Consider the following 20,585-nt stretch of genomic DNA (forward strand, 5'->3'; position numbering starts at 1 on the left):
TGAACTCCCACCATGGGTCTTTCTCCGAAATCCAGAAAGTCCACCCACCACCACCAGTAGTCCTAGCCTGGTCCAATCATCAGGGGACTCAGCCCCAAGTCTGCTGTAGCCCCAGCCCTTGGGAGTAAGGAGCCAGCTTTTCCCCAGGGCCTCCCACTCCTGCCAGTCTCTCCATCCCAACCCATTTCCAGAGGACTGAGAGACAAGAACAGGGAGAGGCTGGTGTGCCCTTGTCTGGAAGAGGTCCCCAGGCAGTGCTGGGTCACAAGCCCAGCCCCCCTCTGCTGCAGAGCACTAGGTGTTCAGGGAAGAGGGGCAGAGAGAAGGTGCAAGGCCAAACCGGAAAAGGCTGGCAGCTGGCTCCTCAGGGATGGGGGGGCCCATGTCATCTTTCCAACGTCCTGTGCCTTCCACATGTCCCACCCGACACCGCGAAGTGAGAACACACTTGGGAGGCAACAGAGGAGGCGGGGTGTGAGCACCCCTTGGCTGCCAGGCTTAGCGACAGCTAGGTCAGTGATCCAGGGGGACACGTCAGTGAGCTGGGGGGATGCACGGTGCTCTTCAGAACAGCAAGCAGAGTAATCACTCCTGCCTAGGACTCCACACAAGGCATTTTGAAGGCAGCTGGGGCTGCATCTACATGTGTTGTGACTGCTGGACTTCAGAGAAGTTGGGAGCAGCCTGACCTTCTCTGGGTAGTTGCCCTTCCAGCGGCAGGAGGTCAGAGGCCCTCTCCTGAGCAGGCCACAGAGACGCCGCTTTGCCCGAGCAGCTGAGTGAGGGCAGGACAGAACAAGGCAATCCTCTCTGCCAGAAGACAGCACGTGTGGGCTGGAAGGGCAACCCCACGCCCCACCCAAACCTGCGCAGGCAGCTGGGAGAGACAGAAGGCAAAGGGGGCAGCAGGCAGCGAAGGCTGAACTGGGGGCCAAAGAAAGAGAGCCTGCGATGGCAGAGCGTGGAGCAAACACAAGAGGCTGGGGAGCTCCAGCCCCGACCCCACTCAGTACCCGCGTTGTCCAGGTGGATATGGGCGCCGGCTGCCCGGCTCTGCCCATGTGTAGAAGGCAGGACAACGCAAGTCAGGAGCCCATGTTTTGAATCCCGGTCATAGCCAGCAACTGTTTATTGAAAGTAGCAATAGCCCAGGGGCGCCACCTTCAGGCCTGGATGTGACTCTTGGCACTGAAGGCCAGGTAGTAGATCACTAGGCCAATGGCTGCGGCCAACACCTCGGTGGAGACCCAGGGCCCATTCCATGTGCCCTGCAAGAAAGGAGACCAAAGCCAGCTCAGGGGAGAGCCGGGCGAGGAGCCAGCCAGCCCCAATCGCTCTCCCTCCAGGGCACAAAGACACAACGGCGAACTACAGCCCAATCCCACCCCTTAAAATGGGCGAGGCTTGCTGTGTGCTCCCTGCCTCCCCTGAGACTGGGCCAGCCTCTTCAGCCCACTCACCCGATGGTCCACACTGACTGTGAACAGCGGTGGGATGATGGAAATGTCCTCGTTATTTCTCTGAGCCTGCAAGGGAGATGCTGGGGTCAGGGGTGCTGCCAGGTGGGGTGGGGAGGGGTTGGACACGCAGGAACATTGGCCCGACTCATGGAAAAGAGGAGAACTAGGCAAGAGAGGAACATGGGAGGTGCAAGGACAGGTGTGGCGTGTGGTCCGGAAAGTCCCGACCCGGCCCTGTTCTGCTCTGCGAAAGCGAGGCCCCTACTGGCCTGGAGCTTCAGTGACAGGGGCTGCATGCTGGAGACGGCTGTGGAAGTGGGGGGTGCCCTCCCTCCTGGAGGCCTGGGCGGGGCTCCAGGTGACTGATCCTCACCTTTCTCAGGAGGCTGTAGGACTCCTCATCGAAGAATCTGACCTCATAGGTACCTGCGTGGGCGCTCTTGTGGTCTAGGCTCCAGGATACCTGGGTTGGGGATGTTTGGCAGGGGCTGGGTGCAGTGGACACACCAAGACCTCCGGCTAGTGCTGACAGTACTGCCACCAGCCGCCCGTGTCAGAGAACCTCAATCCTCCTCCACTGGGCCACCCCTAGGGCTTCAAAGTCATACCAGTGAACAGGTGGCTTCCCCTCAAAATGACAACTGCAGCATCCCTTACCTGATAACGCCCCACGTCCTGGCCCCGGGTGACAGGAAATTGTTTTCCACTGACATCAGCATAAAGAGCCATGTTCTGGGGGAGGGGACAAAAAGAGAGTCACCTTCTCCCCTCTCCGGTGATCAGCAGAAGTCCCATTGTGCTGCTCACAGCAGCATCCATGGCCTATGGGCAGGGAGTCTACACACAGTTGGGGACTGCAGTGTGTCTCGCAGGGGGCACCATGTGAGAACCATGGAGGTAGCCTACCACAAACCAGGGCTGTGCCAGGAAGCCCACCCCCATTGATGTTGTTACTGCCTCTCTGCATGTCTCCCCTCTGGGGGGGCACATCCCCCCTTGTGGCCTAGCCACAGCAAGCCTGTTAACTGTGAGCAGGATGACTGAAGTGTACTCGTTATTCCTCTGAGCCTGGAAGTGGGTGTTGGGGTCAGGGGGTGCCCAATGAGCCATCTAAGGAGTGTCGTACCCAGACCAGAAAGGCCACCTCGGCAGAGAGCAACAAGCAAAGGGATACAGGAGCCCGGGGGCTAACACCCTGCTGTTTCTCACTTCAGCATATGCTCTTATCAGGCACAGCAAGAAGTCTACGTTTTCACATTCTAGGCAGACTAGGAACACATGCTTTAAACAGTCTGGCCTGGCTGTACCCTGACCCCTCTCTCCTATAGCTGTAAGTCAACATCCTCATTCTGTCTGCATGGGTACATGGGTCTGACCCCATTAACTGCCAGTGAGGAACTGATGCCGCAGGTCCCAGGCTCACTGCTTGCCTCTTGCCCCAGCATGCTCCTGGCTGAACCCCCACTGCCTCACCTGGACCCTGTTCTTGCACGTCAGGGAGATCTCCACGATGAAAACAGTTTCAGTGGAAATGACGGCATCCGAGGTGGTGTAGTAGGAAGGGGTGATCTGGGGCTCCACGCAGGCCTCTGCTGTGGGGAGGAGGTAGACATGTCTATGTAAAGCCCAACTTGTGTGTGCTGGGCTAGGGGGCAGAAGGGACCACCCAGACCCACCTCCCAGACCTCGTCAGCTGACACACAGGGCCCTTTGCAACCTATCAGATGGGATGCGGGAGACAGATCCAAATGCTTAGTCAGAAATGCAGCAGTAAGGGGGGGGGTAGGGTGGGATGGCCTTGAAAGAAGGCTGGGGAGGTGGAGTGGACAGAAAGGCTTTGTACAGTTGGAACCTAAATGTGAGGACAAAAGAACAGGGGAGAGGGAGGGAGAGACAAAAAGTACGTGTGTGTTGGGGGGAGGGGCAGCAGCAGCTGGATGGATTCACTGCACAACCGGCACCTGTGCCTGGACCTGTGGACAGGGAAGCCATGCAATGATCTGGGGCTGCAGCCTGCCCTGGAGCACCCTGAAGCCTATGGGGCAGACGAACTTCAATTCAGAGCCATACGTGGCCCTGGGCAGTTTACTGAAGGCATCCTCTGCAGACATCAAGCGTTGTGCTGCTTTTGATACATGAGGACTTGAGAATGAAGGGGTCTATACCTCCAGCCTCTGTTGATAGAAGGCCAAGACTGGACCCAGCATTGCTCAAGGGAAGGAAATGGGCACAGCTTGTCCCCTTTAACAGGGCTACCTGGAAAAGATGCTGCCTCAGCCACCTCCACACTGCTAGAGGCCTAACTCCTACAGGTTATAGGAAGGGCACTGCCTAAATCACAGGGTGCCAAGCAGATGCTACCAGTGGGAAAGTTCTCAGCCAACTGCCCTCTGAATGTGTCCTGGCACAGCCATGTACTCGACTGAGATGGAGAAGCTCTGGATCTGGGCAGCAGGAGGAAGGTGCCTGGGAACATCAGTGGGGGCTGGTTCTCAGGAGCCACGTCTGTGTCCCACTAAGCTTGGCCATTTTCCTACGGACCCTGTGGAGCACCGAAGGGTTTTAAAGCTAGGTTTGTCCTTTCCAGACATCACTGGCTACACCGTGGGTAATTCCCAAGGGGCAGGTGAGGAGGGTGCAGGCAGGAAAGCCAGTTAGGCTGATGAAACACTTCAGGCACCAAAGGCTCTGACTTGAGCAGGGCAGGTAAAGTGTATGTGTAGAAGGCATCCTGGACCCTGTCTAGGCCCTCCAAGCTTAGCGCTGCTTCTGGCAAAGACCTCCTCCTAAACACACTTCTGGACTCCAGTCTGAGCTCAACCCTGCCACCAGGTGTTAAGAATCTCTCAAGAATGTTCACTGATCTGTGGCTCAGCTCTGCTGAAAAGCCCCTTAAGAATACACCACGGCCTCAGGGAAAAAGTCAACAGTCAGGCCTGGCAACCAAGCCCTCCCCTCCCCAACCCCTTTTACCTTTTCTTCCCTCTTCTGCTGCTCCTGTCTAACTTGCCCACGTTCATGGCCCCTCTGCCTGGCCCATCCCTGCTTCCTCTCTTCACTTACAGCTCCCTGCCTGGAGAGGCCTGGTCCCACCTCACCGGGCCAGGTGGCTCCTCTCCCACCAGCCTAGTTTCTCACTCCCATCGCCCTGCGCTGCAGAGTTTTGGTCTTGTCAGCCCCCCGGAACTGGGAGCTCTGGAAGGGGGAGCAGGGACGTGTCACTTTCCCTGCTGGAGCTGGGAAGCGGGCGCATGGGAAGACTCGGGGACTCTTCCTCGAGGGAACAGACAGAGGAAAGCTTTGGCTGTTTCTTCCAGCAGCCCGGCTGCTGGGTAAACGTGTGTGGTGCAAGAGCGCGTGGCGGCCTCGGTCGCCGCGCCCCGAGGCCACCTGCCTCTCAGAGAAAGAAGGCCCAGAACCCCTGCTTCGCCCGCACCCCTCCTCCCCCCACGCACCACCAGTCGTGGGAGAGAGGCTCGCCAGAAAGGAGCTCCGGCCAGGCCGCTACCTGAGCAGCAGGAGAGGCTGGACAGCAGGAGTAGCGCCAGGGCGCCGAGAGATGCCAGCGCCGCCATCGCCTCTTCTCTGCCGAGGGAAAAAGAGAGCGACTCCCCTGAACACGAGGGGCAGACGAGGAAGCGCGACGCGTAAGCAGCGGTGGCAGCCAATCAGGCGCCGGCGGGCCAGGCGGGCCTGTGACGTCGCTGGCGGCACTGACGTGTCCCCTCCCCAGACCAGAGGCCCAGGTGGCCGCCCCATCAAGATGGCGACGGCGACGGCGACGGCGGCGGCGGGGGCGGCGGCGCTCTCGGCGTCGGAAAGGGGCGCGGCAACCGGCATGGGCGTGCGCGTGCGCACTGCTGGGTCCGTGCCCACTTCTTCACTTCGCACTCTAACTATCGCGAGAGCGGTATCTGCGTGTCTGGACGTGCGGCTGCTGTCACTTTCCGTCATGGCGCTGAAGGTGGCAGCGGTCGTCAGCGGCGCTGCGAAGGCGGCGCTCAGACCGGCCCTCCTCTGCCGTCCTTGGGAGGTGAGAAGGGGCAGCGGGCCGTGGGGACAGCCGCAGCGCTTGCTGGGCCGATCCGGAGACCGCTGGCTTGCGGAGCGTCTTGGAGCCCGATTGGCTGTGGGCCCCGTGAGGGGCGGGGAGATGGCTACGCGCTGGAGTTGATTGGCTGTCTCCTCTGTCAGTGAGAGGCTTGGGTAAAGTTGGCCCTTGCCCGGCTTCCCCAGGGGTCTGCATCTAGGGCGGGCGGGGGGAGCTCCGGACAGGCGGGGAGAGTGGGCAGCAGCGGGCCGAGTGTCACCTCCCTGGTGTCATTGTGGGAGCCCTCCCGAGGCGGTCACGTGCCCCGGCCCGCCTCGTTCTTGCCGCCTTAGGAATCCGGTTCCCAGCCCCCTTTCGTCCTCGGGTTTTTCTATTGCGGACCAATTTGTCACTTGTCCCAGTGGAGTTGGAGAACCAGACTTTGCCAGCACTCCCGAAACCACACGCCACCCCCGGACATTTTTATAGGCCCAGATGCCTTTTCCCTGCAGCCTTCTGGAATGGGAGGGAGCTAGATTTTCTGAGACTGGTGAGGTGGGACGCCGTGTGGGGGCTTTGCTTCCTCAGTTCTCCGTTTAGGATCTTGGTTATTCGGGTCTCATTCCTCTTCCTTTACATACTTAAGCGAGGATAATTTAGTCCCAGGGTGGGTCGGAAGCCATCCGAAGCATCAGAGAGCTGGGACTGGCTCTAGGGGTCAAGAGGTATGACCTCCAGGCCTGGCTCCCCCCACTGACCGACAGTATGGCCACCCTCCTGTCTCTGGGCTCCAGTTTCCCCTCTGTCTCAAAGGATCTAGCCAACCCTGACCTTCCAGAATCCTGTGACTTTGCTGACACTCCTTGTGGACACTTCTGATAGGCTTCTGCCCTCTGACCCCTCAGGAAGGCTACCCCGTGACAGCTTATGCTTTATGAAATTCTGATTTCTCCTAACTTGCTGATGAGGGGCTTTCCAGAGGTCCTGACAGCTAGGCTCCCATGGGGTCTTGGTCTCTGTCTCCTCCCTGACTTCCTCTTCTGTGTGTGTTTCTGTCCATGTTGGGGGGGTGAGCAGGGGACAGTTGGTAGCTGGGCAGTACCTTGCCCTGATACTGGTTGTCCTGGGTATGGGAAGCTTTAGAGATGAACCCCAGATGTTTGGTCCCACCAATTGGGGTCTTATGGGAAAACATGCAGCCACCATTGGCACTTGATCTAACAGAACATGCTGAAGAAAGAAGCCTCACTAAGATTTGGAGTGTGGGAATCCTTTGGCAGGAACACATACCACCCTGGACTCCTTTCTTTCTGTGGCACTATCAAAGGATTACTGATAGTCTACCCTCCTGCTTAATGAATGAGCAGTAGGCCTGTGCATATATCCTGTCCTGCCTTAAACTGGGCTTCTTTGATGGGTGGCTTCACAGGGCAGTGTAGGTGTGAGGCAGAACTTTGTGACCCCCTGAAGGAAGAACGTGCCTGTATCTGTCCAGAGCAAGATAGGAAAGTCAGTCTATCTTGAGAGCTCTCTGGGTCTTTGGCTAAAGCCTGAAGAAACCTCTAGCATAGGGACCAGATGAAGGAGAGGTTTAGCTCAGGTGGTGGTGTGATCCAAGGGAGGGGGCTGGGGGTGGTTGCCCAGATACAGAGCTAGGCGCAGGTGGAGGCTCACCACTGTGGCCGGGTTACTTGCCTAGTGCCTGTGGACTCCCAGGAGGAATTACTGCTGGGAGCCGTAGGGGTCTACCAAGTGCTGAACACTGGCCTAAGGAGCTGGTGGGGTGAAGGGGTGGGTATGCCCTGCTGGGGACCAAATGGCTTGCTGCATCCTCCCAGCAGCCACATAAAGTGGGCATTTCTAGTCCATGGGTTTCAGGTGAGGACAGGAAGCTCAGCAAGGTTAAGCTGTTTGCTACCAAAAATAGCAGATGGTGGATTTGGACCGAGGCCTCCCTGGCCCCCAAACCCACCATCCCTTCCTCCATTTTCTGATGTGCTCAGTAATTCGGGAAATGTTTCTTATGTCCAAGCTCTGGACCAGGCATTCTGTTAAGTCTTGGGAGGACAGTAAGGAGCTGGGCAGACATGGCTTCCGCTCTCAGGAGTTTAGGGTTTGGGGAGGGAGCGAGGCAGTTGCTAGGGACAGCCTAGGGAGATTGTGGTTGGTGGGGGAGGGAGTAGGTAGGGCTTTGGGCGCCCAGGGGGACCTATGGTTCTGCAGCCTTAGGCATCAGGGAAGGCTTCCTAGAAGAAGGGCAGTGGAAGCCTCCTTCCACAAGTTTTTTATCAAGAGCCTACAAATAAGATGAATCCAGATACTGACAAGTGCCGGAAAGAAAAATAGGAAAGCCACAAGTGTGCCTGTCGCTGCAGATCCAGGGGCCACATGGATGAGCTAACAGCTGGAGCCTTTTGTCCTAGTAGTCACCCCTCTCCTGGCCCCTGGCTTGGGTGGGTGACCAGCACACCAGTGTTGCCAGAGCTTGTGCAGTTGGGTGCCTTGTGAATACCAGTCGGGGAGACCCCAAGGGATGGTCTGTCTCTGTCTGAGCTTTCTAGACTTCTAGCAGGAAGGCCTGGCTCTTTGCAAAATGGCCACGGTGACTATGCTATTGGATGGAACACTCCGCTGCTGTCCCAGTAGGCAGGTGGCAGGGCATCTCCAAATGATAAGAAGGACCTTGGCTCTGTCCCTTCCTCTTTGGATTGAGGGATACCTGGGTGTGTTCCCAGGTGGGGCATAGCAGGGAGGACCCATAACCCCCCTGCAGTGGGGCCTGGGACACAGGCTTCTACCTCCAGGATAATGTGGGGACTCCAGATGAATCACTTCTCAACACCTGTCCCTTTTGGCTCGGGTGGCTTTTACTCTGGAGCTGTCAGACATGGCTTTTGTGTGGCTAAACGTGGCTGTTTCTGAGTCAGGGGGTTGGGGACATTCATCTTCCATGTAGGTCACAAAGCAGTTTTGCAATTTTTTATGAATGCCTTCTAAGAGATTGGTGTCTGTTATTCTTGTAAGAATGGTTGGGTTTTCCGTGCCGTGTTTGCTTTGGACTTGTGATTCTGAAGGGCCATTCCCCGGAATGCCAACAGTGATTGTCTCTGGGTGGACAGGGGGCTGGGTGCTGTCTTTCTCTCCTGATCTCTGTGTTAGGACTATATACTGCTTTTGCAATAAGGAAAAAAAGATCTCAAAAATGATAAAATGATTGTCGTGATGGTCCTGTGGTTTGTTATAATGGTTTCCCTATCGTGCAATGTTTACTGTGCCAACGTTTCCGTGTTATGGACAGCAGACATCACTGAGCAGGAATAATTGGCTGGAAAAGAATCAAACAACAAAGGAGGGGGAGGGAGACAGACATTTCTTCAACCACTGACTGTGGGGTTGAAGGAAGCATAAAGGGTTGCGGCGACCCTCTGTGGTGCTTTGCCTGGCTGGTCCTTGGGAAATGGAGGCTCTGGAGCCATTTGTGTGGGCGTGTACTGTGTGCTGTTCACCAGTTGCTGGTACATGGTGGAGGTGAGGGGATGACACGTGGGACCTGTCTGGGTATGGTGGGGATGGTCTCTCTTCCCTGCCAAGACTTCAGCTGGTCTTCGCCAAATTGACTTTCTGGGCTGGACAACAACTGCTGGCACCTGGGTTCTCTTTGCCAGGTTCTCGGTGCCCACGAGGTCCCCCGGAGGAGCGTCTCAGTAAGTGCCTGCCAGAGCGTTGTGTGATGTGTCCGTGTGTGCTTGCACATATGTATACTTGTGTTTACGCATGTATGCCCCGTCTGTGCACGTGTAGTGTGTACGTGTGGGTATATGTGTGTGTATAGAGGTGTGTATGTGTGTGCATATGCGTATGTGTGTGTGTTGTGGCTTTGTTCCCTGGCCCTCCGTGGCCTTCCCTCTGAGGCATGATCTCCAGAGGGAGCCCACCCCTTCTCCCTACCCGAACTGTACTACACAGTACCCCCAGGGAAAAGGCCCCATGCTCTGGGCACAACCTTGTTCCTCCAACTTTGGCTGATTGGTGTCTTCTTCCCTCCTGTTCCCCCTCTAGCAACAGACAATTGTGAGTATTCTTCTCATCTGCCTGTTAAGTTTTGGGGCTTTTAGTTGCTTTGGGATTGACCCAAGTCCAGGCGGGGGTGGGGACTGCTTCTGCTGGTGTCCTGAACAAGGGGCCCCCATGATCAGACCTGTCTGGGGTGGGACCGGGCGCTGGGGTCAGATACTCCGAGCTGATTGCCTCATGATTGCCTGGCCCACCGGGCCAACTTTCACCCTCCCCTCCTTCTAGCCTCCATCGGCTAAGTATGGTGGGCGGCACACGGTGACCATGATCCCGGGGGATGGCATCGGGCCAGAGCTCATGTTGCATGTCAAGTCTGTGTTCAGGTACACAGCCCCTGGGCCCACCTCCTGTACCCCTAGGGGAGGTTGTACCCTGGGCCCACCCGGGAGTGGGGTGGCTTAAGAACTGTGCCAAGAGGGGGGCGCCTGGGTGGCTCAGTTGTTAAGCATCTGCCTTTGGCTCGGGGCGTGATCCCAGGGTCCTGGGATCGAGCCCCGCATCGGGCTCCCTGCTCAGTGGGGAGTCTGCTTCTTCCTCTCCCACTCCCCCTGCTTTTGTTCCCTCTCTCACTGGCTGTCTCTCTCTCTGTCAAATAAATAAAATAAAATCTTAAAAAAAAAAAAAAAGAACTGTGCCAAGAGGGGTCGTAAGCCCAGAAGCCCACTGGCTGGGGCTTTTGCCTTAGCACCCAGTAAGACAGTGGCAGGATGGCTGTAAGCCCAGGCTTTTTGTCCTAGTGCCTATGATCTTGCCAGGCTGGCCTGGGTGTGGGGAAGGTGCTGCCAGTCCTGCTAAGTGTTGTAGAGTTCAAGTATCTCCCCATTAGTTGGCGCAGGTGGTCCCAGTCTCCTCTCAGCCACAGTCAGGTCAGGGTGGGCAGCAGTGGTGGAGAGGCCTCTGTATCCAGTGGTCCAGGCAGGCTTCCTAAAGGAGGCATGGGGGGTGCTCGGGGCCAGCCACCTTGACCCAGTTCCGCTCCAGGCACGCGTGTGTGCCGGTGGACTTTGAAGAGGTGCATGTGAGCTCCAATGCTGATGAAGAGGACATCCGCAACGCCATCATGGCCATCCGTCGGAACCGTGTGGCCCTGAAGGGTGAGTTCAGGGGGCCAGTATGGGACAGCATGCATGATTCCTTTCATTGCCAAGCTGACGCTTGTCCCTGGGGCTGCCCAACTCTGACTTCAGGGCTTTTCTGGCTAGGGAGGACCCTTGTGCTTGAAGAGTGAACAGAAGCTTCTGGGGTCCTGTCCGTGCTGCGATTCTGAGATCTTGGTGGCAGTAGGCTGCGTGGGAGCCTGTTCAGTAAAGGGCTTCCTCCCACCCCCTTCTGTCTTGGGGCAGCCCTCTCTGCTGGGGCCAGCTTTGGCCCTCAGAGCCTTTTTCACAAACCAGATGTCACAGAGATGCAGTTTTAGCCCTGGGCCTGCCGCCTTGGCTCTAGCCAGCGCAGCTGCGGGTGTCACAGACAGGAGTTCCAGCCCTTCCTGTGCTTGCCTTGATTTGGTACACGTTCTTAAGCTCTTTGTATTACTCATCTTGTAAATTAGAGCCCATCACCTGCTCTGTGTGAGCAAAGCTGAATCCGGCTAGAGTCCCAGGCCCTGGCAGTCAAGAGGAGGGGCTGATGTGGCAACTGCACGGTGCCTAAGACACTGGGTCAAGGCAGTGTAGGCATGGTGTGACTCGGAGGGGGCGGTGGCCCCAGTGGGCCCTGAGAAAAGCCTGCTCTACTTGGCACTCTCTGATGGACTGCCTTTTCCTGGCGACTGCTGGCCCCCTGCTGCTCCTCTTCTTTTTGCCCTGGGTCCATCCCAGGCCAAGCTATAGTCTTTTCCAGGCAGCCCCCACCTGCCCCTGAGCCCAGGCTCATGTGGCACCTCAACGCGGGGCCTAACAGTGACGCTGGCCAAGGTCACATTGCTGGCGCCAGCCTGGCTAGCCAGCCTGTTAGTAAGCAGGAGTGGTCACTTTCTATCCAGCCAGACCCTGATCTTGCCATTTCCTGCCCAGGGTCTGGCAAGATCTCTTGGCTAGCGGCCAACCCTTGTCCATTCATTTGTTCATTCAGTCAGTATTTATCAAGTGCCTGCTACATGCCAGGTGCTGTTCTAGGTTCTCGGAAGCCATCAGTGAACCAAACGCGTGCCTTCCTAGGGCTTACAGTGGGAGTGACGCCCGGGCATTCTGTGAGGTCTTTCTGCTGTTGAAAGCCGTCTTCTCCCCAGGTTGGAGCTGCCTTTGGCACGCATTCCCTTGCTCAGGAAGTGGAATATGGTGGCATGGCGTGGCTGAGCCTGGGGGCCCCCTCACCAGCCTATCTTCTTTCTGTCTTGCAGGCAACATCGAAACAAACCATAATCTGCCACCGTCCCACAAATCCCGAAATAACATCCTTCGGTGAGAACCCGGTACACAGGGTCGAGGCTCAGTGCAGGTGGAGCGTGCCAGCAGACAGTTGTGGCATTGGCCGGCTCCTCTTCTCTTTGTGTCCCCAGCACCAGCCTGGACCTCTATGCCAATGTCATCCACTGTAAGAGCCTGCCAGGAGTGGTGACCCGGCACAGGGACATAGATATCCTCATTGTCCGGGAAAACACAGAGGGCGAGTACAGCAGCCTAGAACATGAGGTGGGTGAGACCCGGACTGTCCCCTTATCCCCTTGGGTCATGAGGACTGGGGACGAGCCCGGCCAGGGTCTACAGTAAGGAAAGCCAGACCGAAAGAGAAACCTGTGCCAGAGGGTCTCTTCTCCCTGCCCCCGTCCCAGAGTGTGGCTGGAGTGGTGGAGAGCCTGAAGATCATCACGAAGGCCAAGTCCCTGCGCATTGCCGAATATGCCTTCAAACTGGCTCAGGAGAGCGGGCGCAAGAAAGTGACAGCTGTGCACAAGGCCAACATCATGTACGCCCCACCCCTGCAGTGCTCCTGCCCGTTCTGCAAGCAGTTGTGAAACAGCTGAATTGAACACCCTCCTTGGGCCTGCTCTCAGGGACTTGGGGCCCAGAACCCCAGCCGTCCAGCAAGGGGCCGTGCTCAGGGGTGTGCCCTCTTGCCAGGTGTGGGTTTACCACAGTGCACACTTTGGGGAGGGAGAGTGGGATTATGCTTGTCTTACACACAGGGGACTGGTTAGAGGTTAGAACCCAGCTTCTGTGGCCATCTGCACGCCCCATTCCTCCAACTGACTATTACAATGGCCAAGCTGGTGTCTTATGCTCCCTCCTAGGAAACTGGGGGATGGGCTCTTCCTCCAGTGCTGCAAGGAGGTGGCAGCCCGCTATCCCCAGATCACCTTTGAGAATATGATCGTGGACAACACCACCATGCAGGTAGCTGGCCTGCTGGGCTCCCCGGCTGCCCGCCTCGGACACTGCGGGCTGCTCGTGCTCAAGCTCCTGTCTGTCTCCTTGTCCTGCAGCTGGTGTCCCGGCCCCAGCAGTTTGATGTCATGGTGATGCCCAATCTCTATGGTAACATTGTCAACAACGTCTGTGCAGGACTGGTTGGGGGCCCTGGCCTCGTGGCTGGGGCCAACTATGGCCACGTGTACGCTGTGTTTGAGACGGTGAGTGGCGCCAGTGGCCCCTTTGTGCTCTGTAACTCGTGTATCATCCAGTTCACTGAAAGTATAAAGATTCAGTGGTTTTAGATTATTCAGAGTTGTGCGGCCATATCTCATTCCAGAATGTTGTCATCCCCCCAAAAACAAAATCCTGTACTTGTTAGTTGTCACTGCCATGCCCCTCCTCCCAGCCCCTGGCCACCACTCATCTGCTTTCTGTCCCTGTGGTTGGCCTCTTCTGACTATCTTCTATAAATGGAGGTTTTGTGTTTTTTTTTTTTTTAGACTGACTTATTTATTTTAATGTAAGCACACACTTGGGGGGGGCAGAGGGAGTGGGGAAGCAGACTCCACGCTGAGCATGGAGCCTGAGGGCTGCAGCTCAGGACCCTGAGATCCTGACCTGAGTCAAAATCAAGAGTCAGACGCTTAACGGACTGAGCCACCTGGGTGTCCCTACGAGTGGAGTCTTACACCATGTGGGCTTCTTTCCCTTGGCGTAGTTGTTTTTGTTTGTTTGTTTGAAGTCTAGCGTGGTCTTTTTAAGGCTCACCCACACTGTAGCGCGGCTCAGGGCTTTGTTCCTTTTTGTGGCTGAATAATATCTCACCGTGTGGAGAGACCGCATTTTGTTGATCTCTTAGTTTCCGTTTTTAAGTCTGTTTTTTTAAAAAGTGAGGCAAAATTTACATACCAGTAAAACCACTTAAAATGAGCAATTTAGGGGTATTAAGTGCACGCACAGTATTGTGTAAGTGTCACCTCTGTCTGGTTCCAGAACATTTCTGGCACCCTGAAAGGTGACCCCGGCCACATTAGCAAGCACTCCCTACCCCCGTCCCTGGCACCCACTGATCTGCTTTCTGTCTCTGTGGGTTTGCCTGTTCTGAATGCTTCACACCAGTGGAATCACATACCCTACATTCTTACCTTCACCACCCCCTTCCTTTGTCGTGCCTCTTCTAGGCTACAAGGAACACGGGCAAGAGTATCGCCAACAAGAACATTGCCAACCCCACAGCCACGCTGCTGGCAAGTTGCATGATGCTCGACCACCTCAAGTAAGCAACTTCCTGATGCCCAGCTGTCGCCCCCGGCCAGCTCCCAGGCCCGAAGGGCCTGAAAGCTGCTCTCCCTCCTTAGGCTCCATTCCTACGCCACCTCCATCCGCAAGGCCGTGTTGGCGTCCATGGACAACGAAAACGTGAGGCTCCTCTGCTCCCCTCCTCTTCCCTGCCTTCTGCCCAACCCCCTCCCCCAGTAGGGGTTGAGCTGCTGTGCCACCTGAGGGCCTGGAGGTGGTGACCTGGCTCTTCCTGCCACCCCCGAGGAGAGGGTGGGACCCGGGTGGGTAGGGCTTTCTGGGCTTTAGCTGTGACCACTGCCTTCCTGCCGTCACTTCCAGCCCCTGCAAGCCGTGGGAGATCATGGGCAGCCCCGGGCCGCCTGCAGGGTAGGAGCCAGGTGGTGGCAGGCCCCTGGCGTGTGCTCAGGTCTTCTCGTCCCCCACAGATGCATACCCCAGACATCGGGGGCCAAGGTACGACATCGGAAGCCATCCAGGACATCATCCGCCACATCCGCATCATCAATGGCCGCGCAATGGAGGCCTAGGCCGTCCCGGGACCGCCTCAAAGCACTCCCCCTTCCCGTTCCCAGTGCACCAGCGAGTTTGGTGGGCGGCCCCAGAATAAATCAGCTTCTGCCCCAGATCTCGGCAGGTGTGCTGCTGTCACTCCAGGATGCCGACGTTTCAGTTCACACTTTATTAAGAAAAGAAATACGCACACTTCCCACTCAGGGCCCTTTGTGAGGGTTGGGGGCAGAATGAATTCTAAACAGTGGGCCAGGCTCCAACATCTCTCTGCCCCTCCACGGGCTGTGAGGAAGCTGGCACCCAGTAGGGGGTAGGAGGGCAGCTCCTGCCTGATGGCAGAAGGCATCCTGCTTTCCCCGAAGGCACTGGGAGGGGCTTGAGGGTGAGCCAGGCCCGCCTCAAGCTGCACAAAGTGCCCGTGGGGCCTAGGGGTTGAGCCAAGGGTGCTGGAGACAGTCGGCCGCGCTGGCCCGCTTTTCAGGGATGTATTCCATCATGGGCAGCAGGAAGGCGCTGAACTGCGTGGCCTGCTCCAGGGGCCACTCGTACTTCTCCATGAGCACCTCGTACAGGCCCCAGTGCTTGAGGTTGTGGATGTGCCGCAGCTCTCCTGGGGGCGGGTCCGCGGGCAAGAGGTTAGGCTCTGCCAGGAAGGCCTCTGGCTCTGGGAGGCAGTGTTCCCCCTGCTTTGGAATCTGTGCTCTGTGCCCTACCCTCCCCATCCAGGCAAACCGAGCCTGCTCGGCCCTACCTCTCCGGTTGAAGAACTCCCGGGAATAGCGGCCCGAGAGGGCGAAGGCTGGGGGGATGTCTCCCAGCAGCTCCACAATGTGGGCGATGTGGTCTGTGGACAGAGAGGGAGCTGGGAGGCAGCTGGGCGGCTGGGAGGCCCCGAAGCTGAGCCCAGGGCTGGCCTCCGCCTACCCTCGTCACGACTGTAGTCTTCTCCAGAGTGAGGCTCGAATAGGTAGTCGCCGGTGGCCAGCTCGAAGGCCTGGAAGGGGGAGAACGTGAGGCTGCCAGCCAGCAGTGCCGGCCTGAGGCTGGAGCAGCTGGGGCATACCATGCACGCTGTGCTCCAGATGTCGGCCGGGGGCCCGTACTCCGCTCCGATCAGCACTTCCACTGCCCGGTACTGGCGAGTCTGGATGTCCTCGGTGAAGTGCTTGTGCTGGAGGCAAGGGGAGCCCTGGGGAGGAGCTGGGGCCACAGCCAGCCAACCCCCACCGGCCCCCACCATCTCCCACCTCCTCTGGGCCATGTACCCAAGGAGCTCAGTGGGGTTTGCTCTGAGCCTTAGGGTTCCCCAGAGGTCCCGAGAGGACCTGCCTCTTCCCAGTGGTCCCTGCCCCTTGCAGTGGGTCCAGTTCACTGATTGGGAAGGACCGGTGCTGGTCTGGGCTCAGTCCTGGGTCTGCGTCATGAGGCAGACCCTGGAGTCTGGTCGAGTGGCACTGCAGGCCCCATCGGGCTCCTCGGGAGCGGGCCCGCGCCCCTGCCCTCACAGCAGGGTGCCCAGCTCTGCTCTCCAGGCCAACTCATACCACCCAGCAGGCGTTGCCCAGGTCTGCGATCTTGATCTTGATCTTGTCTGCATTTTGGGGCTCTAGGGGGTTCACCAGGAGGTTCGAGGCACCAAACGGTGCTGGAAAAGGAAGAGAAGGGGGGAGAGACTGAGCTGGCCGGGCCCCATCCCCCCAGTCCTGCCTGCCAGCTGCCTGCCACCCACCCACCAAACCCACCCGCAGACCCTGCCCAACTTACTGCTGGGTGACAGGAGGCCCCCAGTCTCCCGCTGGTTGGAGGAGCCTGAGAGGATGGAGCACGAGGCAGGAGAGAAAAGGGAGCCCGAGAAGCCTGAGGTCTGGGAGCTTGGGCTGAGGCTGCGCTCGCCCCCTGCAGCAGGGGAAGAGGAGGCAGGGGAGGGGCCAGCCCTGGCCCCCCCAGGGTGGCAGCCAGAAGAAGAGGTGGAGCCGCTGCCCCCCTCTAGCCTCGAGCCGGCGTCTGGGGAGATGGGCAGAGGCGGTGTGTGAGCAGGCGGCCCCAGCGGCCTGTTCCCCGTGGCCTGTCTCGCTGGGCGCGCACTCCAGCCCCTCACCCTCAGCCTGGGCGGCGGCCTCCATGGCCTCCAGCCTCTGCAGGTCCCGCAGCCGCTCCTCCAGCAGCCGCTTCTGTTGCTTCCGTTTACGCCGCATCTTCTTCCTCTTGTTTTTCGACAGCTTGCCGGTCTGCCGTTAGAGCCAGGGTCACCCCCGGGTTCCCGTTGCCCATCCTCTGAGCAGCCCAAGCCTCTACCTGTGACCTGCACACCTCATGGGGGCCAGGGCCTCCGGGTCCCAGGGTTACTTTGTGGGGTTTTTTGTTTGTTTTTAAAGACTTTATTTATTTGACAGAGAGAGATCTCAAGCAGGGGGAGTGGCAGAGGGAGAAGGAGGCTTCCCGCTGAGCAGGGAGCCCGACAACGCGGGACTCCATCCCAAGATCAAGGCCCAAGCCGAAGGCAGATGCTTAACTGACTAAGCCACCCAGGCGCCCCCTCCAGGGCGACTTTGGATGAGTAAACGTGGTGCCGCCCCAGCTCCCCCCCACCCTTGGGCACTAGCCCTTCACCTGCCTCCTGTCTCCCTCCCCTCCTCGCTCTCCAAAGCTCGAGTTTGGGGAGGAGCTGATGGGCCTGCCTCCTGGCCCTAGACTCAGTGGCCTTCCCCTGAGGCAGTGGCAAGCCCCGCAGCCACCAAGGGCAGTTTAGGGCATGTGACCCACCCTGCATATCACCCTCATCCCTGGGGGTGGGCGGGGAGGTGGGGAGGGGGCTATGAGGAGATGCGGAGATGAGGCCCAGGAATAGAGGGGCACCCCAACTTACCAAGACCTCCTGGGGAGCAGTGCTGACTGAGGGGGCAGGTGGGGCATTGGGGGAGAGAAAGGAACAGAGACTCAGGGAGGGGCTGAGGCCCACAGGCCCCACCCTGGGCCCATGCAGGCTCTTGCTACCTGTGGAGCGGGATGGGGGTGGTGCCCCTGACTGCTGCCACTCTGTGGCCTCGGTGGCCAGGCGTCGGATGTAGGCATCACCCACACACAGCAGGATGTTCTCAGGCTTGATGTCTGTGTGGATGATCTTGCACTTGGTGTGGAGGTAGTCCAGGCCATGCAGCACCTGTGGAGAGCCGCTCCTGCCCTTAACGGGCCTGTCCCGTCTCCCTCCCGCCCTGCTCGTGCAGAACCCAGGACGCTCACCTGCCTCACGATGCTCTTCACGCACGGCACGGGCAGGCCCTGGTAGTTGGACTTGATGATCCACTTAAGGAGCTGGTGGCCTAGGACTTCCAGCACCATGCACACATCTGGGGCTGCGAGTGAAGGGTGGCCAGCGGGCACACAGATGGGGCACGCCCCCCCCCCAGGTTCTGGTGTCATTACACTGTCCCTGTCCCTCTCAGGTGTGCCGGTTGGGATGGTACTTTCTGTGCTCATTCCTGAGAGAGGGCACTGCCACAGAGGCGGCCCCTGCTGTTTGAGGGTAACTCAGCAATGCCCACGGGTAACCAGTGTCAACCTGGTCATCCACTGCCCCCCCACCTCTGTCCCATAGACACAAACCCCCAAAGCGGTTGGACTAGTGTGTAGACTAGTGTCCCCAGGAGGGGTAAGCCCCCATCGTGCAGATCAGGAGACTGAGGACCTAGCAGCTGGGATGGCAGGAGCTGGCGCGGCTACTGCCACACTGCTTGGCTCGTCCTACGAAGGATACGGACTCCATTCACCCCTGAGATCCTGAAGTCATCGATGAGCTGGACGATGGTCTCTCTCTTGGGATCACTGGGGTCACTGTCTCGGACCTGGAGCAAAGGGACCATGAATGGCTCCAACCTGCCCCACCCTGGCTGCTCCCTTCGGTCCCCGGGGGCACCTCTGGCCCCCCCTCTGCCCCTCCCCGGCCTGTTCCTCAGGTTCTCCCTGGGGGCAGAGCCAGCTGGAGCCTGCCCCTGCGGGAACTCCGCCCTGCCCGGGAGCTGGGAGCCGGGAGGGAGGCGCCTCACACATTTCAGGAGCTTGATCTCATCCACGGCGGTCTCGGTGTAATGCCCCGCGCTCTTCACCACTTTCAGGGCCACGAAGCGCTTGCGCCTGCAGCACCAAGCCCTGCGTCAGCTGCCGCCCAGCCCGACCCATGGGGGCATCGTGGTGGCCCCAACCAAGCCCAGGGGCAGGCTCCCAGCTGGCCCTGGGCCCTGGGGGGACGGAGGGGGCACTTACTGGATGTCCCAGCAGAGCCAGACGGTGGAGAAGTGGCCCCAGCCCAGCTTGCGCACCACATGGTATCGCCCATTGAACAGGTCGCCGATCTTCACAGGGTAGTAGCCGCCTGGGGAAGGGAGCCCAGACGGCACGGTGGGCGGCACAGTGGGCAGCGTCGCCTGCCTTGGGGGCCCCTGGCCCACGTGGGCCAGCCTCGGCACCCTCCTCCTTCCCGGTTGCCCTGTGTCCCGCCGCCTCCACCTGGCCGCCCGCGCTGAGGCCAGGCCTCACCCTTGCAGTAGTCCTTGGGGTCCTCCTGCTCCTCGTCATCGGAGCCCAGCAGCCCCTGCAGCATCCGCGGCGCTGGCGCGGCGGGGGCGAGTTCGGAGCCGGAGGACTCGGGCCCGCAGGAGGCCTGCGAGCTGCGGGTGGGGTGAGCGGGCAGTGAGCGGCCGCGGGGCCGGCACCCCCCCCTCCCGGGCCGAGCCCTACCTGCTGCTGCTCCCGCTGTCCCCGCCGCCGCCGCTGTCCCCGCCGCCACCCGCGCTGGCGCTCATCCCAGCCCCGCGGCCCACAGCTCCTGCGCCCCAGGCGGCTGCTCCTGTGGGGCCTGACTGCGGCCCGCGCATTTATAGCCTCGGCCGCTGATCTCACCCGCCTTTATAAATAGCCTCCCAGCTGCTCAGCTGTGGGCAAGGTATGCGGCGGCGGGGAGGAGGCGGTGAGGCCACGGTGGCCCAGGAGAGCCTGGCCCCCGGGACCAGCCGCCCCCACCCACCCCCGCCCCAGGGCTGGCATAGGGGGCCACAGTGGGGATGTGGCGCGACCCAGCTTCCACGCTAAGTCCCCGCAACAAGGGAGACCCCCCATGGTCCCAAGGTGGGCCCCATACCAAGGGGGACACCCCTGCGAGGATGCAGCAATCCAGTCCCGAGGCTAAGTCCCTGTGCCCCAGGGGTGGCAGAGGGGGCCCACTGAGTGGGGACGTGTCAGCGACCTGCTTCCCGGGCTGAGTCCCCACACTCCAGAGCTGGAGTCAGCTGAGGGGGCCAGTGGACAACCTGGTCCTTACGTCGAGCACCCCCCGCCCCACCCCGTCCCCAGTAACACTTTTGGAACAGTTTCTGGCTTCCTGCTTGGCCCTCGTGGTAGCCTTTCCAAAGATGACCCTTCCCATTCCCATGGGTACCCCATTCCCTGCCCCCTCTCACTGGGGTTCTCACTTTTCTCGTGGCTCATTGACCCCTTAGGCAGGAGCCCCCTTCTCCCTGAACATGGTGTCATTGTGGATTCTGGATGAATGAGTCAGGGGCATGAGCTGAAGACGACTTGTTGCACTGGAGGTGCCTGGACGGTGTCAGACCCTGGGAGGCTGCCTGCTCAGGACTCTAACACTGACACCGTGTGGCCTCCCTCCCAGCTCCTTATGGGAGGCACAGGGAACCATCCATCCTGGTCCTGTCCTCAGGGGTCCTCCTTTAGTGGGGACCAAACAAGCCTACAGCTCTAACAGGATGGTGACAGACTGACGTCCGGGTCAGACAGAGCCCTCCGGAGCCTGACTTTGGGGCTGCATCCAAGGGACCAGGAAGAGTTGACTCCCCAAAAAGGGGTGGG

The 20,585-nt window shown here is 59.2% G+C and overlaps 3 protein-coding genes across 6 annotated transcripts; 1 reads left to right on the top strand and 2 right to left on the bottom strand.

Moving 5' to 3' along the window:
• Positions 1-1,098: 1,098 nt before the first annotated feature.
• SSR4 (signal sequence receptor subunit 4) lies at positions 1,099-5,157 on the bottom strand. 2 transcript variants are annotated; one of them, XM_045802429.2, is made up of 6 exons: positions 4,969-5,157; positions 2,934-3,049; positions 2,118-2,192; positions 1,834-1,923; positions 1,461-1,526; positions 1,099-1,268 (listed from the first exon to the last, which is right to left on the bottom strand). In XM_045802429.2, exons 1-6 carry the CDS (start codon positions 5,033-5,035, stop codon positions 1,164-1,166), a joined length of 519 nt encoding a protein of 172 aa, XP_045658385.1. In that variant the 5' UTR covers positions 5,036-5,157; the 3' UTR covers positions 1,099-1,163. The 2 variants fall into 2 exon arrangements, with proteins under 2 accessions (XP_045658385.1, XP_045658384.1); XM_045802428.2 differs by having other exon boundaries at positions 2,934-3,052; positions 4,969-5,150.
• Positions 5,158-5,285: 128 nt separating this feature from the next.
• Positions 5,286-14,841, top strand: IDH3G (isocitrate dehydrogenase (NAD(+)) 3 non-catalytic subunit gamma). 2 transcript variants are annotated; one of them, XM_045802427.2, is made up of 13 exons: positions 5,286-5,493; positions 9,156-9,194; positions 9,550-9,561; positions 9,790-9,887; positions 10,546-10,658; positions 11,903-11,963; positions 12,062-12,194; positions 12,335-12,468; positions 12,794-12,896; positions 12,986-13,132; positions 14,096-14,190; positions 14,273-14,333; positions 14,642-14,841. In XM_045802427.2, the coding sequence occupies exons 1-13, from the start codon at positions 5,299-5,301 to the stop codon at positions 14,741-14,743; spliced, it is 1,293 nt and encodes a 430-aa protein (XP_045658383.2). In that variant the 5' UTR covers positions 5,286-5,298; the 3' UTR covers positions 14,744-14,841. The 2 variants fall into 2 exon arrangements, with proteins under 2 accessions (XP_045658383.2, XP_087716275.1); XM_087860149.1 differs by lacking the exon at positions 9,550-9,561 and having other exon boundaries at positions 5,287-5,493.
• Positions 14,842-14,872: 31 nt separating this feature from the next.
• SRPK3 (SRSF protein kinase 3) lies at positions 14,873-19,597 on the bottom strand. 2 transcript variants are annotated; one of them, XM_045802426.2, is made up of 15 exons: positions 19,461-19,597; positions 19,260-19,390; positions 18,987-19,095; positions 18,770-18,857; positions 18,481-18,568; positions 17,967-18,073; positions 17,721-17,886; positions 17,593-17,618; positions 16,825-16,954; positions 16,491-16,730; positions 16,271-16,371; positions 15,790-15,897; positions 15,651-15,720; positions 15,478-15,570; positions 14,873-15,336 (listed from the first exon to the last, which is right to left on the bottom strand). In XM_045802426.2, exons 1-15 carry the CDS (start codon positions 19,595-19,597, stop codon positions 15,152-15,154), a joined length of 1,779 nt encoding a protein of 592 aa, XP_045658382.2. In that variant the 3' UTR covers positions 14,873-15,151. The 2 variants fall into 2 exon arrangements, with proteins under 2 accessions (XP_045658382.2, XP_087716274.1); XM_087860148.1 differs by having other exon boundaries at positions 15,478-15,720.
• Between the last annotated feature and the right edge of the window lie 988 nt (positions 19,598-20,585).

This window comes from Ursus americanus, chromosome X, assembly GCF_024610735.1.
Source record: "Ursus americanus isolate L20-20 chromosome X, mUrsAme1.1.p, whole genome shotgun sequence".
Taxonomy (NCBI): domain Eukaryota; kingdom Metazoa; phylum Chordata; class Mammalia; order Carnivora; family Ursidae; genus Ursus; species Ursus americanus.

Bases quoted from the DNA above. Each gene is read 5' to 3' on its own strand.
- SSR4 (XM_045802428.2), bottom strand. From the start codon at position 5,035: ATGGCGGCGCTGGCATCTCTCGGCGCCCTGGCGCTACTCCTGCTGTCC. The intron at 3,053-4,968 runs GTAGCGGCCTGG...TCCTCCCCACAG, and splicing joins CAGCCTCTCCTGCTGCTCAG to CAGAGGCCTGCGTGGAGCCC. The intron at 1,924-2,117 runs GTAAGGGATGCT...TCCCCAACCCAG, and splicing joins AGGACGTGGGGCGTTATCAG to GTATCCTGGAGCCTAGACCA.
- IDH3G (XM_045802427.2), top strand. From the start codon at position 5,299: ATGGGCGTGCGCGTGCGCACTGCTGGGTCCGTGCCCACTTCTTCACTT. The intron at 12,897-12,985 runs GTAGCTGGCCTG...CTTGTCCTGCAG, and splicing joins TGGACAACACCACCATGCAG to CTGGTGTCCCGGCCCCAGCA. The intron at 14,191-14,272 runs GTAAGCAACTTC...CTCCCTCCTTAG, and splicing joins ATGATGCTCGACCACCTCAA to GCTCCATTCCTACGCCACCT.
- SRPK3 (XM_087860148.1), bottom strand. From the start codon at position 19,597: ATGCGCGGGCCGCAGTCAGGCCCCACAGGAGCAGCCGCCTGGGGCGCA. The intron at 18,074-18,480 runs GTATCCTTCGTA...TCGCAGCCCCAG, and splicing joins CTCAGGGGTGAATGGAGTCC to ATGTGTGCATGGTGCTGGAA. The intron at 15,337-15,477 runs GTAGGGCCGAGC...ACCCGCCCCCAG, and splicing joins GGAGTTCTTCAACCGGAGAG to GAGAGCTGCGGCACATCCAC.